At 37.4% G+C, this 22,632-nt stretch overlaps 1 protein-coding gene across 7 annotated transcripts in view; it reads right to left on the bottom strand.

Moving 5' to 3' along the window:
• tjp2b (tight junction protein 2b (zona occludens 2)) overlaps positions 1 to 22,632 on the bottom strand; it is a 72,966-nt gene that overhangs the window by 32,562 nt on the left and 17,772 nt on the right. For all 7 annotated transcript variants that reach the window (XR_014028993.1, XR_014028994.1, XM_081349782.1 and 4 more), the window contains exons 2-7: positions 8,136 to 8,189; positions 5,285 to 5,409; positions 4,589 to 4,691; positions 3,636 to 4,257; positions 1,683 to 1,786; positions 651 to 804 (exon numbers count right to left, since the gene is read on the bottom strand). Coding sequence is in view for 5 of the 7 variants with exons in the window: in XM_081349782.1 (XP_081205908.1) it covers positions 651 to 804; positions 1,683 to 1,786; positions 3,636 to 4,257; positions 4,589 to 4,691; positions 5,285 to 5,409; positions 8,136 to 8,189 (1,162 nt within the window). In the remaining 2 variants the exon portion in view is untranslated. The remainder of the gene's footprint in view (positions 1 to 650; positions 805 to 1,682; positions 1,787 to 3,635; positions 4,258 to 4,588; positions 4,692 to 5,284; positions 5,410 to 8,135; positions 8,190 to 22,632) is intronic.

Below are 22,632 nucleotides of genomic sequence, written 5' to 3'. Positions count from 1 at the left end.
CATAAATGCGGGACTTCCTTTAACACAGCTGCCATATTGAGTGTTGCGATTCCTCCCATTAATTTTTGTACAAATGGGTTGTCTCCTTATACTGTCTCTGATGCGGTCCACTAGTGGTCAGATAATCCGAGACGGATGTTAATAGCAGGTATAAATGGAGTCAGTAAATCTCAGCTCTTTGCTAAAAACAATACAGTCTTGTAATTTCTAAATGACTATGTGTTCCTGTTAAATGTACCGTACTATCAAATCTATAACTATACAGCCAGAGGAAGTTTTATAACCCATGTCCGACTGCATTAACGGTATCACCTCTGTAGAGGACCATACATGGCATATAGTTGAAATTGTGCCAGTGGATGATAATCATGCTCCGACACAGACGGTGACAAATTGGTTTTGTGCTTCAACACTCATTTCAAGTCTATTAATAGTGATTTGCATAATTAACTGTAATTTATTACAGCCTCAGTGCCTGGCGAATGTGTACATGATATTACTTATCTGATTTATCAGAGCCAATTCATGCTATCTGCTTTTAATTAAAGTGTGTTAGAGAGCAAACAGCCAGAGGGTGAGCACCACGGCTCAGGAAGCGCTGTAATGGAGACTAGTCTACGGACAGACGCTGCATGATAGAAGAAACTAACCGTCAGGCTCCGAGTCGCTGTCTGCCAGGGCTGGGATGCGCACCAGGACCTGACGCTGATCTCTTTGGACCACCAGTTGCAGCTTGCCCCGTGATTTCTCAATCAGCTTGCCGGCGTCACTCAGAGAGAGGTTCTCGGTCACCGTTCCGTTGATCTGGAAAAAACAAAAGATGTAACATTAATGGTTCAAGCTTTTATAACGCTAGGGTGCTACGGCATGAGTCTGATGTTAAAGAGCTTGAGTTTTGAATGGCATCCCAATTCAAAACCCCAATTATATATTCATATATTGACAAGGTTGATAAATCGGCAGATATTTTCCATCATAAAAACATAAATCATAATTATTGATTATCTCCCTTGATACTGTCACTGCATTTACTAATAATATTAATGTCAAATACTAGATTAAATTTAAAATATATTATTTTAGATCATATTATTATTTTACAGTTAATTTGATATGTAAATATGAAGTAAAATGAAGTTAAATATGTACTGTAAAATAATAAAAGGTTAATTTCATAAATTGTATGTCATTGTCTTTAAATCGTGTGAAATCATGAATTTCAACAGTATATTAGCCATAAGCAACCATGTGCAGTGTTTTTTAGTATTATCTACTGTATATACTATTATAGTATTCAAATAACATTTTAAATTAGCTTTTATTTTTACATTGCCAGTTTTTTGTTATATGCTTTTGTCTTTTTTATACTTCAATATAGCTTTAATTTATTTCAGCTTTAGTTTTACTAATTTATTACTTATATATTATTAATTTAGTACTTATCTCAGTTAGTTGTCACGACAACATTTCTAATTTTCATTCAAGTTTTTTTTTAAGTTAACAGTTTTCATCTAATATTTATATTTTATTGACTTTATTTTTAATATATTTAGTTCTAGTTAACAATATCAACAATGACATATTAAACACAGAAAGCTACTGGGCTGTTCTAGCAATTTTATATCCAATTTGATAGATTTCATGTGTGAATATGGCTGCTGTGTGAAGAGTCTTATAGGAACCTTGAGAATGATGTCGCCCTCCTGGAGATTTCCATCTCTGGCAGCCAATCCAGTGCTGGTCATCTCTTTGATGAAGATCTGGCTGCCCAGCCGGAGGCCGTACTCTACAACGAAACACAGTGAAACATTGATTCTATTCTGCAACGCTAACATGAACCTAACAACCATGATGACCTTGAACCTTTTAAGTACTCAGCAATCCCTGCAGCTGTCAATCAAATTGAAACTACGGAAAATATGGAATATTGATCTGACAGGCAGAATCAGAGCTCTGAACGCTCAAGAACATTTTTTGGTTCAAATATTGTTGTAAAGAAAAACGTTTCCTGTTTCCCAACCCAAGGCATAATCTGGTAATAAACAGCGCTCCCCGCTTTGCCCTTCTGAGCTGAGGGTTATGAGCAGCTGGTGAGGAAATCGGAAGAGACGGACCGCTTTATGTGAAGTCACAAGAATGTATCTCCTCTGAAATCTCCTGACAGGGCCATCATAAATAAATCAGATTAAAATATCATCAAAATCTACTGAGGACAAACGGTTTTAGGATGGATGTATGGAGGTCTAAAGAAAACAGAATGAGAGGGAAATAAAGAAATGGGAGAGTTACAACAGGACAGGGAGAGAGAGAGCCAGCTGCCCTGTTCACATGTGTGAAGCTCAGATGGTCTTTTTATGTTGTCTGTTATTTCCGCAGCATCTGACCTGATCTCTACTGCAGGAATAAAGGCTCTGCACCTGTAAAAGTGCTCATGTGTCATATTTTACACTGCTGAGATAAAAATGATTGATGAACTATGAAAATACGCTGTTACGGTTGTGCGGCACATTAAGTGTTTATTATTTAGTGAACATGTCACAATATAATGCAGCTTTGGAAAGAGGCTGTTATTGAAGGATGGGGTCTCACAAACTACACTGGACAGAGCAACATGAAGACTGTATACACTACCGTTTGATTGGTGTACGATTTTTTAAAAGAAGTCTCTTATGCTCAATAAGGCTGTGATATAAAATCAGTGATAATCAGTGATAATTTTCAGCATCATTACCCCAGTCTTAAGTGTCACATGATCCTTCAGAAATTATTCTAATATGCTGATTTGCTGCTCAAGAAACATTTCTAATTATTAATAGATTATATATGAAAAAAGCTGAGTTGTTTCATATTTTTGTGGAAACCATGACTGTTTTATTCAGGACTCTTTGGTAAATAGAAAGTTCAAAAGAACAGCATTTATTTGAAATGGAAATCTTTTGTAACATTACAAATTTCTTTAATGTCACTTTTGATTATTTGAATGTGTCATTGCTGAATAAAGTTTTTTTTTCTGTTGTTGTTTAACTTGTGCTGACCCCAAACTTTGGAACGGTAGTATATTCATGAAGCTTTTTTCTAAAAAAGGCCATATTGTGAGGCCATACTATTAATTTAATTAAATTAATTGTGCATCCTTACATTTTAAATCTAAAAAAAAATTGCACTCTTGAACTGCTTTCCAGAAAGTTGGCACAAACAGTTGTCACAAAGGTCATTTGCATGAGAAAATATGAACTTGCAGCATATTTATTGCAATGTTTTCTGTAAACATTGATTCACATTGAGTATTTCCTTTAATAATGCCCATGAAGAAGCCATGAATAAGGGGTGTGTTTGTTTGGGTTGATTTCATATATCAACATTGGCCAACAGCATATTTCAAAAACGGCTTACCCCACCTTTAATAAACTACAAAAAAAGCTACGTTAAAGTTTGCTGTCAGTAAGATGAAATTTAGAAATTAATACTTTTATTCAGCAAGGATGCATTCAATTGTTCAAAAGTTACAGTAAAGACATTTGTAATGTTACAGAAGATTTCCATTTCAAAATAAACAGTTTTTAATCATTTCAGTCAACTAACTTTGTTATATTCAAAATATGCGATTAGTGACAAGCTAAACCCGAGGTTCTCACCTTCATTGGGCCTGTTTTTCACCAGCATCACATTGATGGGCGGCTCCAGGGGCTCATAGTTATAAAGGTCTTTTCCACTGTCCCGCTCTTTGCTGGGTGAAGGTGAGTGATCCTGCAGCCGGTCCCTGCTGTGACTCCTAATCATCTTGTCATCCGAACGGGTGTCATACCTCCGCGTGTCATATCCCTGGTCCCTCCCGTAGCTTCCGGCAGGGCTTCCTCCTCCACCGCGGCCTCTACTTTGCTGCTTATGATAGCGAGGCTCCGGGCTGGATCCACGCTCCAGTGTCCGGCCCCGACTGCCGTCCCTGCGGTAGCCGCTGTCAGAGCTGGGCGATCTCTCTGTGCTCCTGCCTCTACTTCGTTCCCGCCGAGAGTCGTAGTCCTGGCTGCGGTAATCCGGATCCAGGTAGTCTATCCGGCTCTTGTCGAGGCTGCGGTCATGCTCTCTGTCGCGGGGGTAGCCCAGGCCGCCATTTCCCCGAGGGTAATCAGAGTCTGGGTCACTGTGAACACTGCGGTTGTCCTCGGGATAATAGCTGGATATGTTGTAATCACGGCTATCTACGCTCGGGGACGGGGGCCGCTTGAGGACAGACACCTTGCGAGGCCTCTTTACAGTCTGTGGGGAGCCATTGAATAAAATTAATCTTTATACAATCAGCCCACTGTTATCAAAAGGACATAAGAGATTTATCTTACTGTATGATAATTACTTTAAGCAGGGATCGATTGCAGTACATTCATTTGAATGCTGCATGTGTTTTCGTTTTAAAACAGAACTTAACCAGCGCTTGGGGCAAAACTGCAAAATTGAAATCTAAAATTGTCAAAAATGGCAATTATTTTTAAAATGTAGGGGGTAAAAAAAAGATTTTGTAACCAGAGTAATAATAACCAAGGTAACTTGTTTTAGTAGGCCTCTCATAAAGGTCAACTTGACAAATACTCACTATTTTGGCCACTTTCCCACATTTCCGAAGTGACTGCACAGCAAAAGAATGAGGCACATTATCCATGGTGATGGTGTTGACCAGTATCACACGGTCGTTCTCACTGTCCACAAGCAAAACAAAACAAATGTCAAGTCTAAAACATTATACAGACATTCTATTTAACAATATTATTGGGTTTTATGTTTATTATCATGTTTAAACCATTTCTATTTCAATAAAGAAAGTCATATGGGAATACGACTCATTTAAGACAAAATATGGTATAGGCAATGAATTTAACTTCTATAATGTGGTACATGATGTATTTCCAAGTGAATATTCTGTGGAATAATGTAGGCCATAATTGTATGCATCAGTATTTGACAGGTAGGTTATGATATTATTGGTTAATATCATTTTACTCAGCCTTGAGTACATCAACAGAAAATAAGCTGTTTGATGAAGTTATTACATTGATAAACGATTATGAAAAACAACACTTTTTCCTCTTTGGATTAACATGCACTTATATAGCACGCACAATAACACCAAGGACATTTATTAGGGCAGTAAGCAGAGTCAATTTTAATTTCATGTCATTTTAAAAAGCTCTATGTGAAAACTCGATACTTATTAACCGGCCTATGCTGGTGTAAAATAATGGTTTACCAATACGCTCAACACGTATGCATTAGTAAGGCGAGTGAAGCGTACAAGAGCAGTCCATCGGCTGGTCCTCCTGGCAGCACGTCCGACACGATGATGGACGTCTCTCCGCTCTCCACGTTTGGATTGTCCCGGCCGCCGGACACAGCAATTCCAAAGCCCATTTTAGAGTCCTGCAAAAGAAAGAGAGAGAAATCACTTTCAGTGTGAAAGCAGCACTAACGCATTTCCATAGTCATACATCACAGCTAGCCTGCCCAAGGCAGTACTGTTTAATATTGCTTCTTAGAAGCATGCAAACGGCCAGCGGAGTTACACAATCACGTCCGTGCGCTCTTAAAATAAATCTCTCATAAACGTTGACTGCGTGCCACCACAGTGCGGTTTTGCAGAAAGCCATTGTACGCTAAAACTAATGGAGACATGGTTCCACCTCATTGCTTAGCCAAATAACAACCTGCTGTACCTGCCTCAGAGGAGCGCTGAATAAATAGAGTCTAATGAGTGGGTATCGCTGGCTTGATCTGGCAATCTGCTCCAAATATATTCAGGCCCAATTAAAGCTGGAGATAAAACCTGACAGCAACGAGTGAAACCGAGATTTTAGAGTGTGAAGCAATGGCACAGACTGACACTGACTCTAGGGGTAGGCGGCAACCAAAAGCTTATATAATATTACCGCTGGCATGAATAAATATATACCAAAATAACAAAATAGACAGGGCACATTAAACATTAGGAGCACATTAAAAACACTTTAGGGGCACAATTGAACAAATAACACATTATTCCTTAAAGGGATACAAGGAGATATTTATAAGGAAAATGATTTATTTTATTAGAATAATAATAAGATTAATATTCTATTTAATTCTATTAATATTTTTTAAATATTTCTGCTTCAAACTGTATTTAGTAATTATGTAATCATTTATAGGCCTACGTCAAACTGTGTGTGTAGCCTATATGTTTATGTATGTATATATATATATATATATATATATACACACACATATATATATATATATATATATATCATATATACACATATCTATCTATATATATCATATATAACCATATCTATCTATATCTATATATATCTACAGTATATATATACACACACACACACACACACACACACACACACACACACACACACACACACACACACACACACACACACACACACACACACACACACACACACACATACACACACAGTTCAAACTGTGTATATATATATAGATAAATGGATATATATAATACTTATTATAAGTAAACAGATTATTGTGCCACAAAAAATAGCTAAATTTAAGTTGAATTAATTGCCATATACAGTTTATAATAATAACCAGGAAAAAACGTATGCAAAATGTGGCAGTTTTAATTGTAAAATAAAATGCAATGGGACTTATTTTGAAATGTCTGTGCTTTACTATTGCCGGCTGCTCATTCAAAAAAGATGCAGGAGATAAAATATGCACTCTTACAGCCATCTACAGCATATTACATGAACACCATAAAGTAAACATGGTAATACATCAACAGTTCATCATAAGCATTCTATTAGCATAAATGTGCAGTATTCACTGATTGGGAGCCGCATTGCTACTTTGAAACATGCAGCTTAATCATCTTATTTAATAATCACATCAGGCTGTATTGCAATTCCTGAACTTTTTTTTTTTTATTCACACATGTGCTCCTAAATACATTTTACACACATCACTTTTTAGTCGCAAATGCGAGTAAATCGTTCACACTGTCAAGCCCTTATAGATCATGATACACCATATAAACTTGTCCTCATTCTAAGTATCCTGTTTTTTTAAAACTTCCAAAAGCTTATATCTTCCATTTTATGTTGCAGCGATAAGACGAGATAATTCTTATCTGAACCCAGGGATCTGACATGTCAAAGAGCTGAGATGTTTTCCCAGGATGAGTCTGATATGTGATGGTGGTGATAGTGTCAGTGTGTGTTTGGATGGTGTGTGAACCCTTGCGATCTGTCACGCGGGAGATAAAAGATGCGCATCCTGTTGTGCATGATGTTGGAGGAAAGCGGGATGGGAGGAAGGAAAGGCAAGATGGGAAGAGAGGGGGGGAGGGGTAACTTCATCTGACAGGCTGAAGCACTTCTAAAAGGAGAACACAAGCACAAAATGTTTTGATGCTGATAAGTTGTTAGTGACAATGTCCATGTTTACATGCATATGACAATTATGTCTCATGCAAACCCCTTATTTGGGATAATCTACTGTTCATTTATACATGTACGTGTCCATATGGATATAATTATGAAGGTAACAAGAAACTGATCACACTGTTAATTTACTAAAATGAATTGCAATAAATAACAAGAGTGAGCCTCCAGTATTTCCATAACAGAATAGAGGGAAAAGAATGTGCATGTCATACTCAATAGTTTTTCGTTTCGTTCGTTCGTTTTTGTGTTGTTGTTTTAAATAATGACTATACAGTATATACACTTTTGTTCAAAAGTTTGAGGTCAGTATGATTTTTGTTTTAAAAAAATTTTTGTTTTTGTTTTGTTTTACTCAAAAGTGGCATTGAGACATTTATAATGTTACAAAATAGTCAGATATAATCATAATCCTAAAGCTAATATTGTCCTGGATCCAGCACATTGAGTTTGATGAGTTTGGTTTTTGAGCTTGAGGGCATCTCAGGTATTGTTATATGTTAGAGGGGCTGGCGGAGCAGTTAGGCTCGCTCTGGTCTGTTTGTTAAGAGGGCCATCATCTATCTGTGCAGCATGTGGCCTCTTTGGTCACAAACATGAAATGCGTTGTTCACTGCCGACCCGCTCTTCTACAACGTGGGTGAGCTAGGGTGTGGGTTAGTTTGAGTAGGTTCATGTCAAAGAGTTTCATACCCGCTGTAGAGTCACAGTGTACTGCTCCCAAACCGTCTCCTCCATTCCTGAGCTCTGCATGGAAAAGAGAAAGAAACCACCATTAAATCACCAGTCAGGCGTCACTAATTTCAGTATGCTGTGCAGCGTGACATGTAGGGTTGAGTGTCCTATACACAAATTGGTCCTAAATGAACTAATTATTTCATAATTACATGGATGCACACATAATAGTAAAGGAATATTCCTGGTCAAGTACAACTTACTGTAAGCATGACAGTATCTGTGGCAATTACTTTGGACACACATAATTAGCAGTTCCTCCTCCCCATCTCAAAATTGTCTGTGATTTGTAAAAACTGAGGGAGAAGTTAATTACTGTACTTTATGTAATTTTCTTTAATCAACAGCATGCCACAGATTCTATCTGTACAGTTTAAAGGTGAAGTGTGCCATTTTTTAATGTTCTTTCCCAGTTTCATGTAACTATATGTGGCACCACAAAATACTGATATTTATTTAAGCATCCATGCCAGTTCAGTTTGGGCCAATAACAGCGAACAGAAAATATATAATAATAATACATTTTTCTTGAGGACCAAATCAGCATATTAGAAAGATTTCTTAAGGATCATGTGACACTGAAGACTGGAGTAATGATGCTGACAATTCAGCTTTACCATCACAGGAATAAAGTACATTTTATTAAAACAGAAAACATATATTTTAAATTGTGGGAATAATATTTCACAACATTACTGTTTTTAATGTCTTCTCTAAAAAACTTTTAAAAAATCTAACCGACCCCAAACAGATAAAAACACACATAACACACTTCACTGTTACACTGTAAATAACCCAGAATATTCCTTAAAATGACATTATGAAAATGAATATTAGTTAAAAATTAACAAATGAAGACCCCCTCCCCAGCTATATAGTATCTACACAGAAATACCTGTGAACACCCAGTGAACACCCCATTATTTGGTACGACCCGATACGTCACTTCGTCAAAATGAGGGTCTACCACATACGGCAGGAGAGTGAGTATGAAGGATGGGCCTGTCATTTCCACAGCTCACGTGGGCGAAAGCATCATTTCTTTGTTTTTAAGAATTATTACATATGAGGACTGAATCCATGTTAACTCACAGATCTATGTAAGCCGATGTCCATAAACACACTGTGAATGACACCAGGGTCTGTATATCTTTCTTTTTGACACATATAAAAAACCAGCCTGACAAATTCACACACACACACACACACACACACACACACACACACACACACACACACACACACACACACACACACACACACACACACACACAGCTCAAGGGTGTGTTAGTTCCAATGAACAGACAGACATGCTCATCAATATTGATGATTAACTGGAAACGGCCACAGTACAACCCAACCTCAACTAAACCATGACGACACAAGGTTAAATCGCGGCGACTTTGACAGTAGGTCCGGTTAAAGCTTCTTTAAATAGTCGGCTTTAATTAAATAAGAAATCTGTTTGGACTAAACAATATCCTAATCTACACCTGATTCTACTCAAATTAAAGTTTCTCCCTTCCATGTCAAATTTATTTAAATTGTGATTTTTACAATACACACAGTTTCAACGCAGCTTCACAGAAATTTATGTGATGTGACAATGTAAACAATCACGCAGCAGACATTTGCTATATAATATATTGCATTATGTGAGTATACTGTACGCAGGTAAAGTATATTATCCAATTTTTCGACAATATAACAAATCGAGCATTTGAGGTTTGCTATATAAACTGCTTAACGTGAGTGTACTGTATGTGTCAACGGTAAGGTTTGATAAATTGATATACTCATAGTAGTTGTGTAATTTGTTATTAATTGTTAATTAATTCAAGTTATCAATGCTTTATCTGGTGATCATGTTCCTTTAAAAGAACCAGGGCTGGCCAATCACAGCACAGATCATGTATGACATCACTCTGATCTAGTCAAGTCTAGTCAAGTCACCTTTAATTATATAGTGCTTTATACAATATATATTTCAAAGCAGCTTTACAGTGATAACTGGGAAATGATGTAATGATGTGGACAGAGTTCATTTCGGCTGTACAGCAGCTCTAAGAAGAAAATAGTGTCATTATTCAGTAAGTCAGTTCAGTGTTGATTCAGTTCCGTTGTAAAGACCATCAATAATTAAATTAGTTCATTTCATCTATAAAGCGGCTCTGCAGAAAACAGTGATGTCATCGTCCAGCTCAGTTCAGTTCTCCTCCAATAGTGTCAGTTCAGTCAAATCGATAATATTGTTGAATATTAAGTGTCCTCCTAAGGACAAAATGGTTGATGTGCAATACACACATACATTTTAGTATTCATTTTCTGCACTTCCCTTTAGCTTTTCCTTACAAACACACACTTCGCCTTGTTCTAAGCCGTCCCCGTTAGCGTGCGGCTCTAATTGGAGGATTCTGCCTGCGGATATCTGCCCTCAGACTACTACAGAAGCGTACAATTAGTGTGGACATGTGCATTTGACGGGCTTTCCACAAGCACTCGGATAGTGCGCTATGCAGCAAATAAAACTAATCCACAGAGATAAAGTAAATAAAGGGCCTGACGCTGATAAGCTAAGACAGCTCTTCTCTCCTCTTGCACTGAGCTGCTTTCTGTGGGTGGCTAGTGGAGATATTGTTCATAAGACGGTGATGAGAAAGACAGATAGCGAGGAAGCTAAAGATGCTGCATCATTTGAAGGCAGTTCAAGCTGCTTTTACCTAGCACTCACCTTCTTGTTCTGGAAAATGATGGACAGTTTCATAGCGAAAATGAAAATTACAAAGCTGCTCGCTTCATAAATCAAAGTCAGGCCCCGCAAAGACTTTGCAAATGTTAAAATAAACAACAATTACGAGCATTTTCTCTTAATCTAGTTTGTCCGACTAAGTTAATGAACAAAAACGCATTTATGAACACGTTAACATTATTAAAATAGCAGTTTGCCACAAATTTGAAAATACACCCTCATGTTGTTCTAAATTGAACATGTTATGATGTCAGCGACAAGAAATTAGCATTAGGATGATCTTCACCAATGTCAAAGCATATCTGAACTCACACGAATACGATTTGAGAGCAGCGGCGGTGAGGAAGGTTTTCAGCCAATAAAAATGTACATTTCAATTTGGTCATATTCAGCTATTGTTTGGCTTCAGAGTTGAAAGAGGCCAATCATGAAAATTAGCACTTTAGCACTTCCAGTTTCATCTTCCTGAAGTTTGTAGGTTTTTTGAATGGGTTTTTGGTTCATTGCCTGAAATACGGTCTGTAGCGCAAGCACCAGATTTCACGTAAAAAAACATCAGTAATACCACCTAGTTATAGCTAAATAAAGTGGTTAAATGGGACTACAGAGGTTGTTGGGGACATTAAACGTCATCACACAAACAGGAAACTCTTCTAATAACTCGCTAGTTCGCTTTTACAGCCTTCTTGTGTATATACCTGCACTCTAGCAAAGTGTTCTAACTCAAACTTTCAGGAAATTTTTTTTAAATAAAGGCTGAAAGAGTGGTTTTGCTTAATGGTGGTGACGTTTAAGGCATGTGACCATGGTGCAGTTCATTTATAGCCTATGTTAAGCTTTTCCTTCAGACGATTGTATTTAGGCTTCAAAATTCATAAAGTTGTGCTGATTTGTCAAGATTACCCTGATGTAAGAATCATGGAAAAAAAATTATCACAGAGCTTATTTTCAGTAATAATCCCAAAAGCCAATGGAAAAATACAATTGGGTTTTTGTCGAGGGAACCAGGGTGAAGCGAACTTAAAGGTTGGCCTACAAAATTGCATCACTGCAGTACTGCACTGCATTGAAAAGAGCGGTTAGGATATTCTGCAAAACAATACATTTCTACAAAAGAAAATAGGTTTAGAATGACATGAGGGTCATTTAAAGATTCATATACCTGGGTTTCTGCCTAAATACATTGAAAAGCTCCTAAAACACATGTTCCAGATATGTTGAGCCTTGGTTCTCGTGCTGCTGACACAGGTTCAAGTCTGATCCCCCTCTTCAAATTAATAAAATACCATACCATCACCTCCATCTGTCCAATAAAGTAAATCCAAGCCCAAAAATATAAAAATTAAAACCTGACTGCTATACTTGAGACGTCTCCACAGGAAGCTGTCACCCATCTCTCCTGAGAACTAACCTAAAAACCTCTAGTCTTTTAGTAAACTCCTCACAACAAGGTCAAGACTGCTCTCTCTCCGGCTCAGCTCAATCTCAGAGGGACGGGACCCTGTAAGCAGCCTGTGAGGAGGACCCTGCTGTTCCCAATAAGCTGAAATGCGTCCTGCCGACAGGACCATCAGCGTGAAGCCGTCCACACCACACAGACCCGGGTGAGCAGGGACGCATGTAAACCCAACCAGCAGATCGCAGCCAGTAATGCTAACATGTCTGAACAGCCTGTCCACACAAGCAGATACAACAGGTTAGATGTTGACAAAGAGGACACACACACACACACTAGAGCAGTAAATTGACCGCCACACTTGTCAACAGAACAACTGAGCAAAAGCAAAGGCACAATTGTATAATAAAAAAATCCTCCATATGATAGGGAAGTCCTAATTGATATTTATTAGTGGTCATCTGGTCAACCAATATAGGGTTGTTTAATGGCTGACGCTGGTATCTAGAAAGCAGGGTGGTCAATTACGATTACAATTATTAAAACTGTAAAATCAAACAGTTATTTTACACAATATTCACTGAAAATTATTACTATCTATTTATCTATTGGTAGGTTTTTGATACGAGATTGAACAAACAAATCTGTATATCAGCCAAAGCAACATCAGGCCGGTAATATTAAATTGGCTCATTATTTGGTCAAGAAAATAATATATATGTCTATAATAATAATTCTTTGGGCTGCCCCCTAAAAGTCGACAAGAAGAGGACTGGTCGAATAAATTTGAACCTCCACAGGAATTGGTGGTCACGCATGCGGTAATATGTCGGGCAGAAGAGGGTTGACGAAGTTGATGTGCGACCTCAAACATGACTAGTAGTAGTAGCTAACATAATACCACTTTATATGGCCAGCGGCCACTCGCTCTACATTAACGTGAACCTAGATAAAGGTGTTCAACTTAAAGTTTAAAGGGGTGGTTTACTGCCTTTTTTCTTAGCTTGATTATGTTTATGGGCTGCAATATAACATGTCTTCGTGTTTCGTTTGTTAAAAAACGCCTTATTTTTCATAAATTTCACCTTTATTGTAAGCCGCTTCCTCCTCTGTCATTCGAACGACCGGTTGACTTCCTGATTCTATGAAACCACTCCCTCAGAAAGAGACAATGAGCTCAGATTGGTTAGTTCGGCCGGTGTGTTGTAATTGGCTAAACTGCGTCCGGAATCTTCACGCCCATTACCTTTACGGGCGACAGTTGCATGTGCTCCGGACCCGGTCAAATGTAATGGTGTCAATATTGCCTCATCAGTTTGAGCCAGAATCACACCCAGAGAGCGGTGATGAAGAGAGTCAAGCAGAACCTCCGCAAACACGGCTCTTACTAAACGTTTCTGAATAGTAATTTTTTTTAATTATTATTATTTTCTCAAAGAATTCCCATACGCTGTTACTTGAAAATGCTACTGCTGTTTGTTAGCTTTTGAGATACGCTTTCCCCCTGATTAAACATTTAATATAACTGAATACATGACTGAGTAATACCGTTTTTTAAAGATATTGTTTTATTGATAGAATGAACAACCGTTTAACTATTCACAAAACTTACCGGTAGTTTACTCAGTTTGTCGTTTTCTTTAGGTGTACATGTGATAACAGCAGCTGAAGTTTGCTGTTGCGATAATTTTTTTAAGTTTGTACACGTTTCTTATACACACAAAATAACATCGAACTAACTAGCTACTATAACCAAACAGCTTTGGCATTGGTTTGCGTTCTTGATCAAATCAAAAAATTACGTCATAAAGTATACATGGAAAATACGTTTACAAAATTTGTACATATACAAATTCGGGTCCAAAATGTTTATACGCATCTGTCATATACTAAAGCCAGCGCTGGCATTTGTTTACATCCTTGATAAAACTAAAACGTACGTCTTAAATTATACAGGCAAATACATTTAAAATGATTAAATCTTACTTGCAGGTTGTGGCCTCTGGTTTTAAAGCTGTAACTGCTTCATGTTGGAGTAATAGTTGAATCCGACATTGAACTCGTGTAGATTCTGGAAGCTGTCTTCCGTAAAATGCGCAGCACAGAGAGCTAAACTACGATTGTAATTGTCAGGAACATAATCAAACTTAAATTTTAACCATTGTTGACGAACTACAGCGTCTGTAGGAAGCCTGAACACAGAAGACCTGACAGCTGGCTGAAAATAACACTTTGACGGCTACAGCTCTCCACTATAACTCCTCCTCTTCGACAGCAGAACATGTTCCGGAGGGAGGGTTGATGTAAATGTATGGGTTAGTTACGTATAAAACCCGGGAAGTATCTCGTTGTAGTCCCATTCGAGTCGTTTTTGTAGGCATTAAACTTCCTGATTTTTAAAAGACAATATCTCTGCTTACGTTGAACTTTGAGCGCAGCAACTTTGCAGATACTGTTCATGCACCAACAGCAACATTACACAGTATTTAAAATGAAAAAAGTGAAATAGCAATCAACCACCCCTTTAACTTAACATCCACGCCACCGGAGTGCATCTTCTCAAAAGCCGGATTCGTTGTGAGCAAGACACGGAGCTCACTTCTCCCCGACAACGTGGACAAACCCTTATGTCTTTCTCATAATATGAAGGACTGAGATCGGAGTGATGGCGAGTCAGGTATAGCCTAATTGTCCATATTCTTGTAGTGTTTCATTTATTTATTCATTTTTATAACGTATATTTATTTTCTTTGTGTTCTGACCTCTGAAAAACAGATTTTTCTTAAATGTTAAGACTAGGCCTACTTGTCCATCGGCCTGATTAATAGGCCCATTTCTCTATTAAGTGTTTCAGTTTGCTGTATATTTATTTATTTGTTTGTTTGTTTAAAATGTATATTTATGTCCTACACTTAAAAAATATTTTCATTATAAGGCTGTTATTTATATTATATGCTATCTATTTTATTTGCGTTCTGATCTCAGAAAAGTCATGTTGGCAAGCTTTATTTAATTAGCTTGAGACCTTAATTAATACTTTAAATGATCATTATTATGGTTTAGTATTTCTCTCCCGACTAATCGACTAATGGCTTAAATGAACAACTAATAGTCGCTCAGGAAAATCTTTAGTTGGGGGCAGCCCTATTCATTTTAATGTGTTTTAGCTGCATAGGATGAACAATATTAAAAGACCAACAAGTTCACAAAACCAATGCACAAAGAATAATATTCCCAGTAACTGCATAGCAATTTTACACACTAGGGCTGTGTGGTATAGATAAAATAAAATATAATATAGTATTTATAAATATCCACCAGGTCTGAAGGAAGCCTTTTAAGCCATTTCAGAGAAAAAGCGTGCACACACACACACCCACTATATTATATATATATATATATATATATATATATATATATATATATATACATTTTCTCTGAAATGGCTTAAAAGGTTCTTCAGAGTAGATTAAGTAGATTAAAATTGCTTGATGTACCAACTAAAACATCTATTTAAAAATAATCAAGGCATGTTTTCTAAACCAAATGAACCCAAGAAACCAATATAACAATATACATAGTAATAAACAGCATTTATGTTTACATATATTTAAAACATTTAAATATATGAAAAAATGCCACAAGAAGGCTTAATTAATAATTGAAGTTAAGTTTTGGACAGATTCACAAATATTAAAATCTTAAAAACTATACTTTCCAATTTTGCTCATTTATTTTAAGAGATTAAAACATCTCTGTCTTAACACTCTCATCTTTGCGAGTTTTGAGACAAGAGGGATTGTGAAACTAGTCTAATGACATTAGATTTTTTTTTTAGATTTAAATGATTGCAATATTCATAATCTTGCTTAACTTCACTGCTAAACCACTGTGAATATTCAATACATCACCCAGTCCAAATGCACGCACACATGCACATCAATTCGCACACGCTAATTTGCCAGTCACTCTAAAAATACGCCTCACACCTGAGGGATACAGAGCCCCAAACACCTGCTCCCCTCTGCATCTCACGGTAATGACCGAAGCACAAAACCCAGACAATGAAAGAGTTTAAACAGCACGGCAGATAGATCAACAGAGGCAGTACAGCCGCTGCCAGCAAAAGCTACGCTATGCGACAGGAGCCAGAGAAGACCACTCCATACACACACACACACACACCTACACCTACACCTGCACCTGCATTACCGGCTCATTATTGCACACGCACATCAAGTAAGGATGCTACGTTACGTTGCAATTAAACATTGGTTTACGTTCCACTGGCTTCACAATCATCATCATTCATTCGCAAAGTTTTATTTCAAAAGTACACGAGCAACATCAGATTAATGCACAACACCAGAACTTTCCCCGAGCACAAACAAAGCCACAAACCCAAACGCTACGCTAACACACAACACAAAACATCATGATATATACGACAAAAACTTTGCACACAATCACAAAACACGCCCACTGACGCGATACAAACCAACTCTGTACAAATCAAGCCCCGAGATCTCTACTGCGGGATCTAGGAAAGGGGGGTAGAAACACGACAATCCTCTCTCTAAGGTGGCAGCTGATGGAAGGGTTTATCCCTGGAGGATCAAGCCACCGCAAGCGCCTTTTTTCCCATCCCCACCAGCAGTTTGAGCAGGCATGACGCATGCCTGGGTGAGAAGAGGATGATGAAGCTGTTCCTTAGCTCCTTGGACTCCCCCCGCACCTCGATTCGCGCCCCTCCGCGCCTCCTCCATCTCTGGGCTCTCTGCAGGCGCACGCAGCAACCAAAGGGGAGCCAGTTCACACTCATCTCTCCCCATGGCCACCCGACCTCCAATCTAATTAAGCTCTGAGGCGGAGAAGATTAGGCACCCGGAGAGAGAGGGAGAGGGAGAGAGAGAGAGGGACTATAAATAAGACTCACAGAGCCACGGCGAGTCCTGAACGACTGCACAGCGCGTGCCCACTTTCGGCACAGCACCGTTTTCATGTCTGCGCTCTCTCTCTTTCTCTCTCTCGCTACAATTCTGCCGGCTCCTCTTCTTATGTAATCCTAATACACAACTGGCCTACATTTACACACACACACACGGATCAATACCAACATATATACGTGTGTACAGATGGAGTGTATACAATATTAGCGGATGCACACACACACACACACTCCTAAGAATTCCTAAGAGACTGCAGCGATCCGCAGGATAACGGTGTTCACTTTAATATTTCAACGTTGCGCACTGCTGAGGAAACTTTGCAACATTTTTTATGCTTTAGTAGAGTATCTTCTACTTGCATTTGCATTCTTAGCATATGTAAGGCTTTATGCTATTTATTTATTAGTTATGACAATTATTATGCAAGTATTAAGTATTATTATATTATATTAATGATATAATTATTAATATAAGAGTTTCTTCTATTCCAATTCCTTATTAAAATAGAAACATTTAAACTGTGGCTGTAATAGAAACTTGTTTTCATGATGGATTATATTTAACATACATTAAATAATGAAGACAACAGGTTAAGTAAAAATATAATGAATATTTATGTAATGTAATGCTCCTCCTCTTCAGATTTTAAAGTCCAGATTACGTTTCATATCAAATGTAACAAAGCACAAAGCTTATTGCAATTTTTAGGGAGGCGCGATATCAATAATGTTTAGTGAAGTTTTGTTTATGCATCTCCTGAGAACAGTATAGACTAAAAGTGAAATGAAAAGTGAAAACATGAAATAGACACCGTTTCATTTTTGAACAAATATTTTGTGTTGCCGAAATGTCAGTTCATCACTACTATTTATGTCTTAAAACAATTAATTGCGTATTGCATTTAGATCAGGATAAAATGGGATACAAACCCGAAACCCCTCACAAATTTATGTAAAACTATTGATTATTCCTTCTTACGCCACGATACATTTCAGGAAGAACGTTCAGCTGTGAGATCGAGCACTTCCTCGGTTACTGATTTAAGCGTCTATGGAGACCAAAACAAGAGAGTCTAAATGAGGAAATGGTGGAAACGCCATCTGCTCTGACCTCATCCATTTCCCAGCATTAACTTGATGATGTCACTCAAATCCAACGGAAATGAACTTCAACAGCTGGGTTTGGAAGCATAATCTGTCATGTGAGTAACACATCATTCTGGGAATTCCAGGTAAGACAAGAAGAGATCAGGGGTCATGAACCAGGCACTCATGACATGCTCTCTGTTAGCGGTGAAAAGAAGATTAGAGGGTTTTACGGCCACTGACAATCTCCTGTCGTCTCTGTTCATACTAGCACAACACCTAAGGATGATAATGACCCGCTGACGCGACTAGCAGCTAATACACGCACTCTAACATGCTTGACCTGGACATGAAGATGTTAAATCAGAAGAGCGCACACATATTTGCAGTACTGCTGTATGGAGGTGTTATTGAGGCCAGTAGGGGGCGCACACCATGTGGTCTGTGTGGGTCCTATAGTGACGGGGACACTGTACTGTCAAAAAGCACCGTCCTTCGGATGAGACGTTAAACCGAGGTCATTAAAAATGTCCTTTGGAAAAAGAGTAGGGGTGCAACCCCGGTATCCTGGCCAAATTTGCCCAAATCTGTCCATCATGGCCTCCTAATCATCCTCATATACTGATTGGCTTCATCACTCAGTCTCCTCTCCACCAGTAAGCTGGTGTGTGGTGGGAGTTCTGGTGCACTATGGCTGCCGTTGCATCATCCAGATGGATCAGGTGGTGGTTGAGGAGATTCTTCCTTCTATATGTAAAGCGCTTTGAGTGCAGAGAAAAGCGCTATATAAATGTGACGAATTATTATTATTATTACTACTACTATTTAAATATTCAGGCCAAAACATTTTCACATTAGACAGAGAGTTACTTTTAAAATTATATAAATGTTGTGCATACATTATGATACATGCACATTAGCTTTCAAAGATTTGGGCTTGGTAAGATTTTTTTATGTTTCTGAATGTCTTGCTCACAAAGGCTGCATTTATTTGATTAAAAATACAGTAAACATTACTATTGTGAAATATTATTACAATTTAAAATAAGTTTTCTATTTGAATATATTTTAAAATGTAATTTATTCCTGTGACGCAAAGCTGAATTTTCCGTATCATTACTCCAGTCTTCAGTGTCACATGATCGTTCAGAAATCATTCTGCTCAGGAAACATTTATTATTATTATCAATGTTGAAAACAGTTGATCTGCTTATTTTTTTGTGGAAACCGTGATAATTGTTTTTTTAAGGATACTTTGATGAATATAAAGTTCAAAAGAACAGTATTTATTTGAAATAGAAATCTTCTGTAACATTATAAATGTATTTACTGACACTTTTGATCAATTTAATGCATCCTTGCGAAATTAAAGTATTTCTTTAAAAAAAAAGTTACTGCCCCCATCTGATCACATATATAATTCAATTTAATGATTTTGAAGAAAAAAAAAATTATACAGTAACAGATTTTTTTTTTTTTTCAATTACAATATTGTAACCTTTATATGTATGCAACTTCCACATTGTTTTTTATAAGAACACTGGGCCAGATGTGAAATATCTGATTAATTTAAGGAATAATCAACAGATTAATCAATGATGATCAAATTAGTTGTTAGCGGACGCCTTACATATTACATTTACATTTGTGCATCTGGCAGACACTTTGATTTTAAAGCAACTAACACTAAACACTATGCGTTCATTTATTCTATAAGAATCAAACCCATTACCTTGATGTTGCTAGCACCACAGAAATGTGGTCATTTATTACAATAAGAGCAACAAAGTGTCAAGCTGCTCTATGACAACATGATACAAGTGGTTCTTTTGTATTATCACTAGTACTGACACTAACACAGACACTAATTTAACATGTGACCAAAAAGCAAAAAGGCCTTGACATCATTCCTATGACAAAACAATGAATCTCCAACACGGGAGACTAACTGGAGCACAGTCACTCTTTTCTCAGAACGCTGGGGTGTAAAAATAGAGCGAGCGAGCGCTCACACTTCCAGAGAAAGCAGCACAGACATCCACAAACTGATGCTCTTTGTTTGCTCCACTGGACAGGCAGTCCTCCAAAATAAAGCACTAGCTGTCCCAGAGAACAACTCCAACAATGGATGGAAAAAGAAAGTCTTTGTAATCTAGTTTCTTGGAAAACCTACTCTGGGGAGTGACACTGAAAGATGCAATACAGAAATCATACAGTTTGACTTTGGGAAGAATTAATATACATGTGAAAAGAAACACTAACAGGAGACACACCAAATGTTAAATATGGTTTGTCAGTACAAGTCACCATGAAATCAAAATTGACAATTCTTATTTTTTGTGGAATATTGAAGTATTTACTATATATGATTTCTTTGTACAATTTCGAATAAAATTCATGTGCCCACATAATCTTCCATCAAAATAACTTCCTCTTGCAGTGACATCTCTTCTCTTCTCTTCTCTTTCTTCCGCATGAGGGCAGGACTACCTGTCACCCGTGAGATCAAAGCAATAGCAAACATCATTTTTGTCTTGTTGGAGAAGTGGTTTCACTCAGATATGTAAGAAAAGGGAAGAAAAGGCTAACACAGCTTCCATTTCATGCTGACTTTAAGTACTATAAAAAACACTTCCTCTTATTGATGTAGCCTTATCTTATTTTATGTACAGATATCAGCCCGTTTTACTTCCATAATGTGCCGTATTTCTGTGAAACAGAAATGATGGGCTTGATTTTATTGATTTTAATTGATTGGATCATCTCAGTCTTAAAATAATTTAAGAGTTGACAAAATAATAATATTACATTTTTCCCCCCCGACACACACAGACACACTCACACTCTCACACACACATATACATACACTATTTTAGTAATAAACGCAACTTTCACACGCAATTAATTAAACAGCATGCTCCTATTTTGGTGTTGTGAAGTTGAGGATATTTTCAGCAAAGTTTACTTTGTACATTCAGTTTAACAGTATTAAAGATGGCAAAAGTTATCATAAAACTGAACTCTTTCCCCGTCAGCATTTTTTTAAAAAGTCGCCAGCCAGTGCCAGCATTTTTGATCATTTTCACAAAAAGTTTCGTGGCCCCCATAATATTTTGTTGTATGAATATCTGAACATGCAATATATAAAAAGAAAGAACAGAGCCTCTGCTTTAAAAACAACAACAATGCTTCATGCATTCTTTTTTTTAAATCAACACTTTAATGTGGGTAGTTTCATAAAAAAGCTAAATTTTAAGCAAAAAGCTACGTTAATTTTGTTTTTGTCAGATCCAGATCGGATTCAGAATGATGATCAAAACAGAGATGGAAAAGATCGAGTCCATCAACACAAAGCTTCACAGTCCTAAAGCTCGTCCTGGGACGACATTTCATTCAGTAGCATTAGTTTTGATTTAAATGCTGTCTATTGTTGATCATCACTTTATTTTACATATGCATCTGCTTACATAAGCTTAGAAGGTGTGTCATTGCGTGTTAATATGGTAGGGAGCGCTAAGCCGGAAAAATCTGTCAATGGCGGGCAAAGAGTTAAACACATTGGGCCCTATCTTGCACCCAGCGCAATTGACTTTGTACACCGACGCATGTATCATTCCTATTTTGCACCCACGCAAAGCGCGCTTTTCCCTCCACAGAAGCACGTCGCTAAACTAGGGAATGAACTTGCGCTCCCTGGGCGGTTCAGCGCAAAAAAGCAGGCATGTTCCGGCGCAAACGTTCCTTCATGCTATTTTGCAGGTTTAGAAAACAATTGCGCCACTAACCAGGAAAAAATGGTTTAAAGTCAGTGGCGCGTTGCGCATGTTATTCATATGCTATTTTAAGGGCGCATGCTTGGCCATAATCAATGTAGCGTGTGCACAACGCGCATACACTTTGATTCTCTCATCTACACAGAAGCAGCCGTTTTCATTTTTGCAAATCATACATTATTACGATAGATAGATAGATAGATAGATAGATAGATAGATAGATAGATAGATAGATAGATAGATAGATAGATAGATAGATAGATAGATAGATAGATAGATAGATAGATAGATAGATAGATAGATAGATAGATAGATAGATAGATAGATAGATAGATAGATAGATAGATAGATAGATAGATAGATAGATAGATAGATAGATAGATAGATAGATAGATAGATAGATAGACAGATAGACAGATAGATAGATAATTTATTATAAAAGCATACATCTAGCTTACACATTTACCCAAATTATCATATGCCTGTTTAACTGAAGTTAATTT

The sequence above is a fragment of the Scardinius erythrophthalmus genome (assembly GCF_964197995.2).
Source record: "Scardinius erythrophthalmus genome assembly, chromosome: 20".
NCBI classification, from domain to species: domain Eukaryota; kingdom Metazoa; phylum Chordata; class Actinopteri; order Cypriniformes; family Leuciscidae; genus Scardinius; species Scardinius erythrophthalmus.
This window is presented reverse-complemented; position numbering and strand designations above follow the sequence as displayed.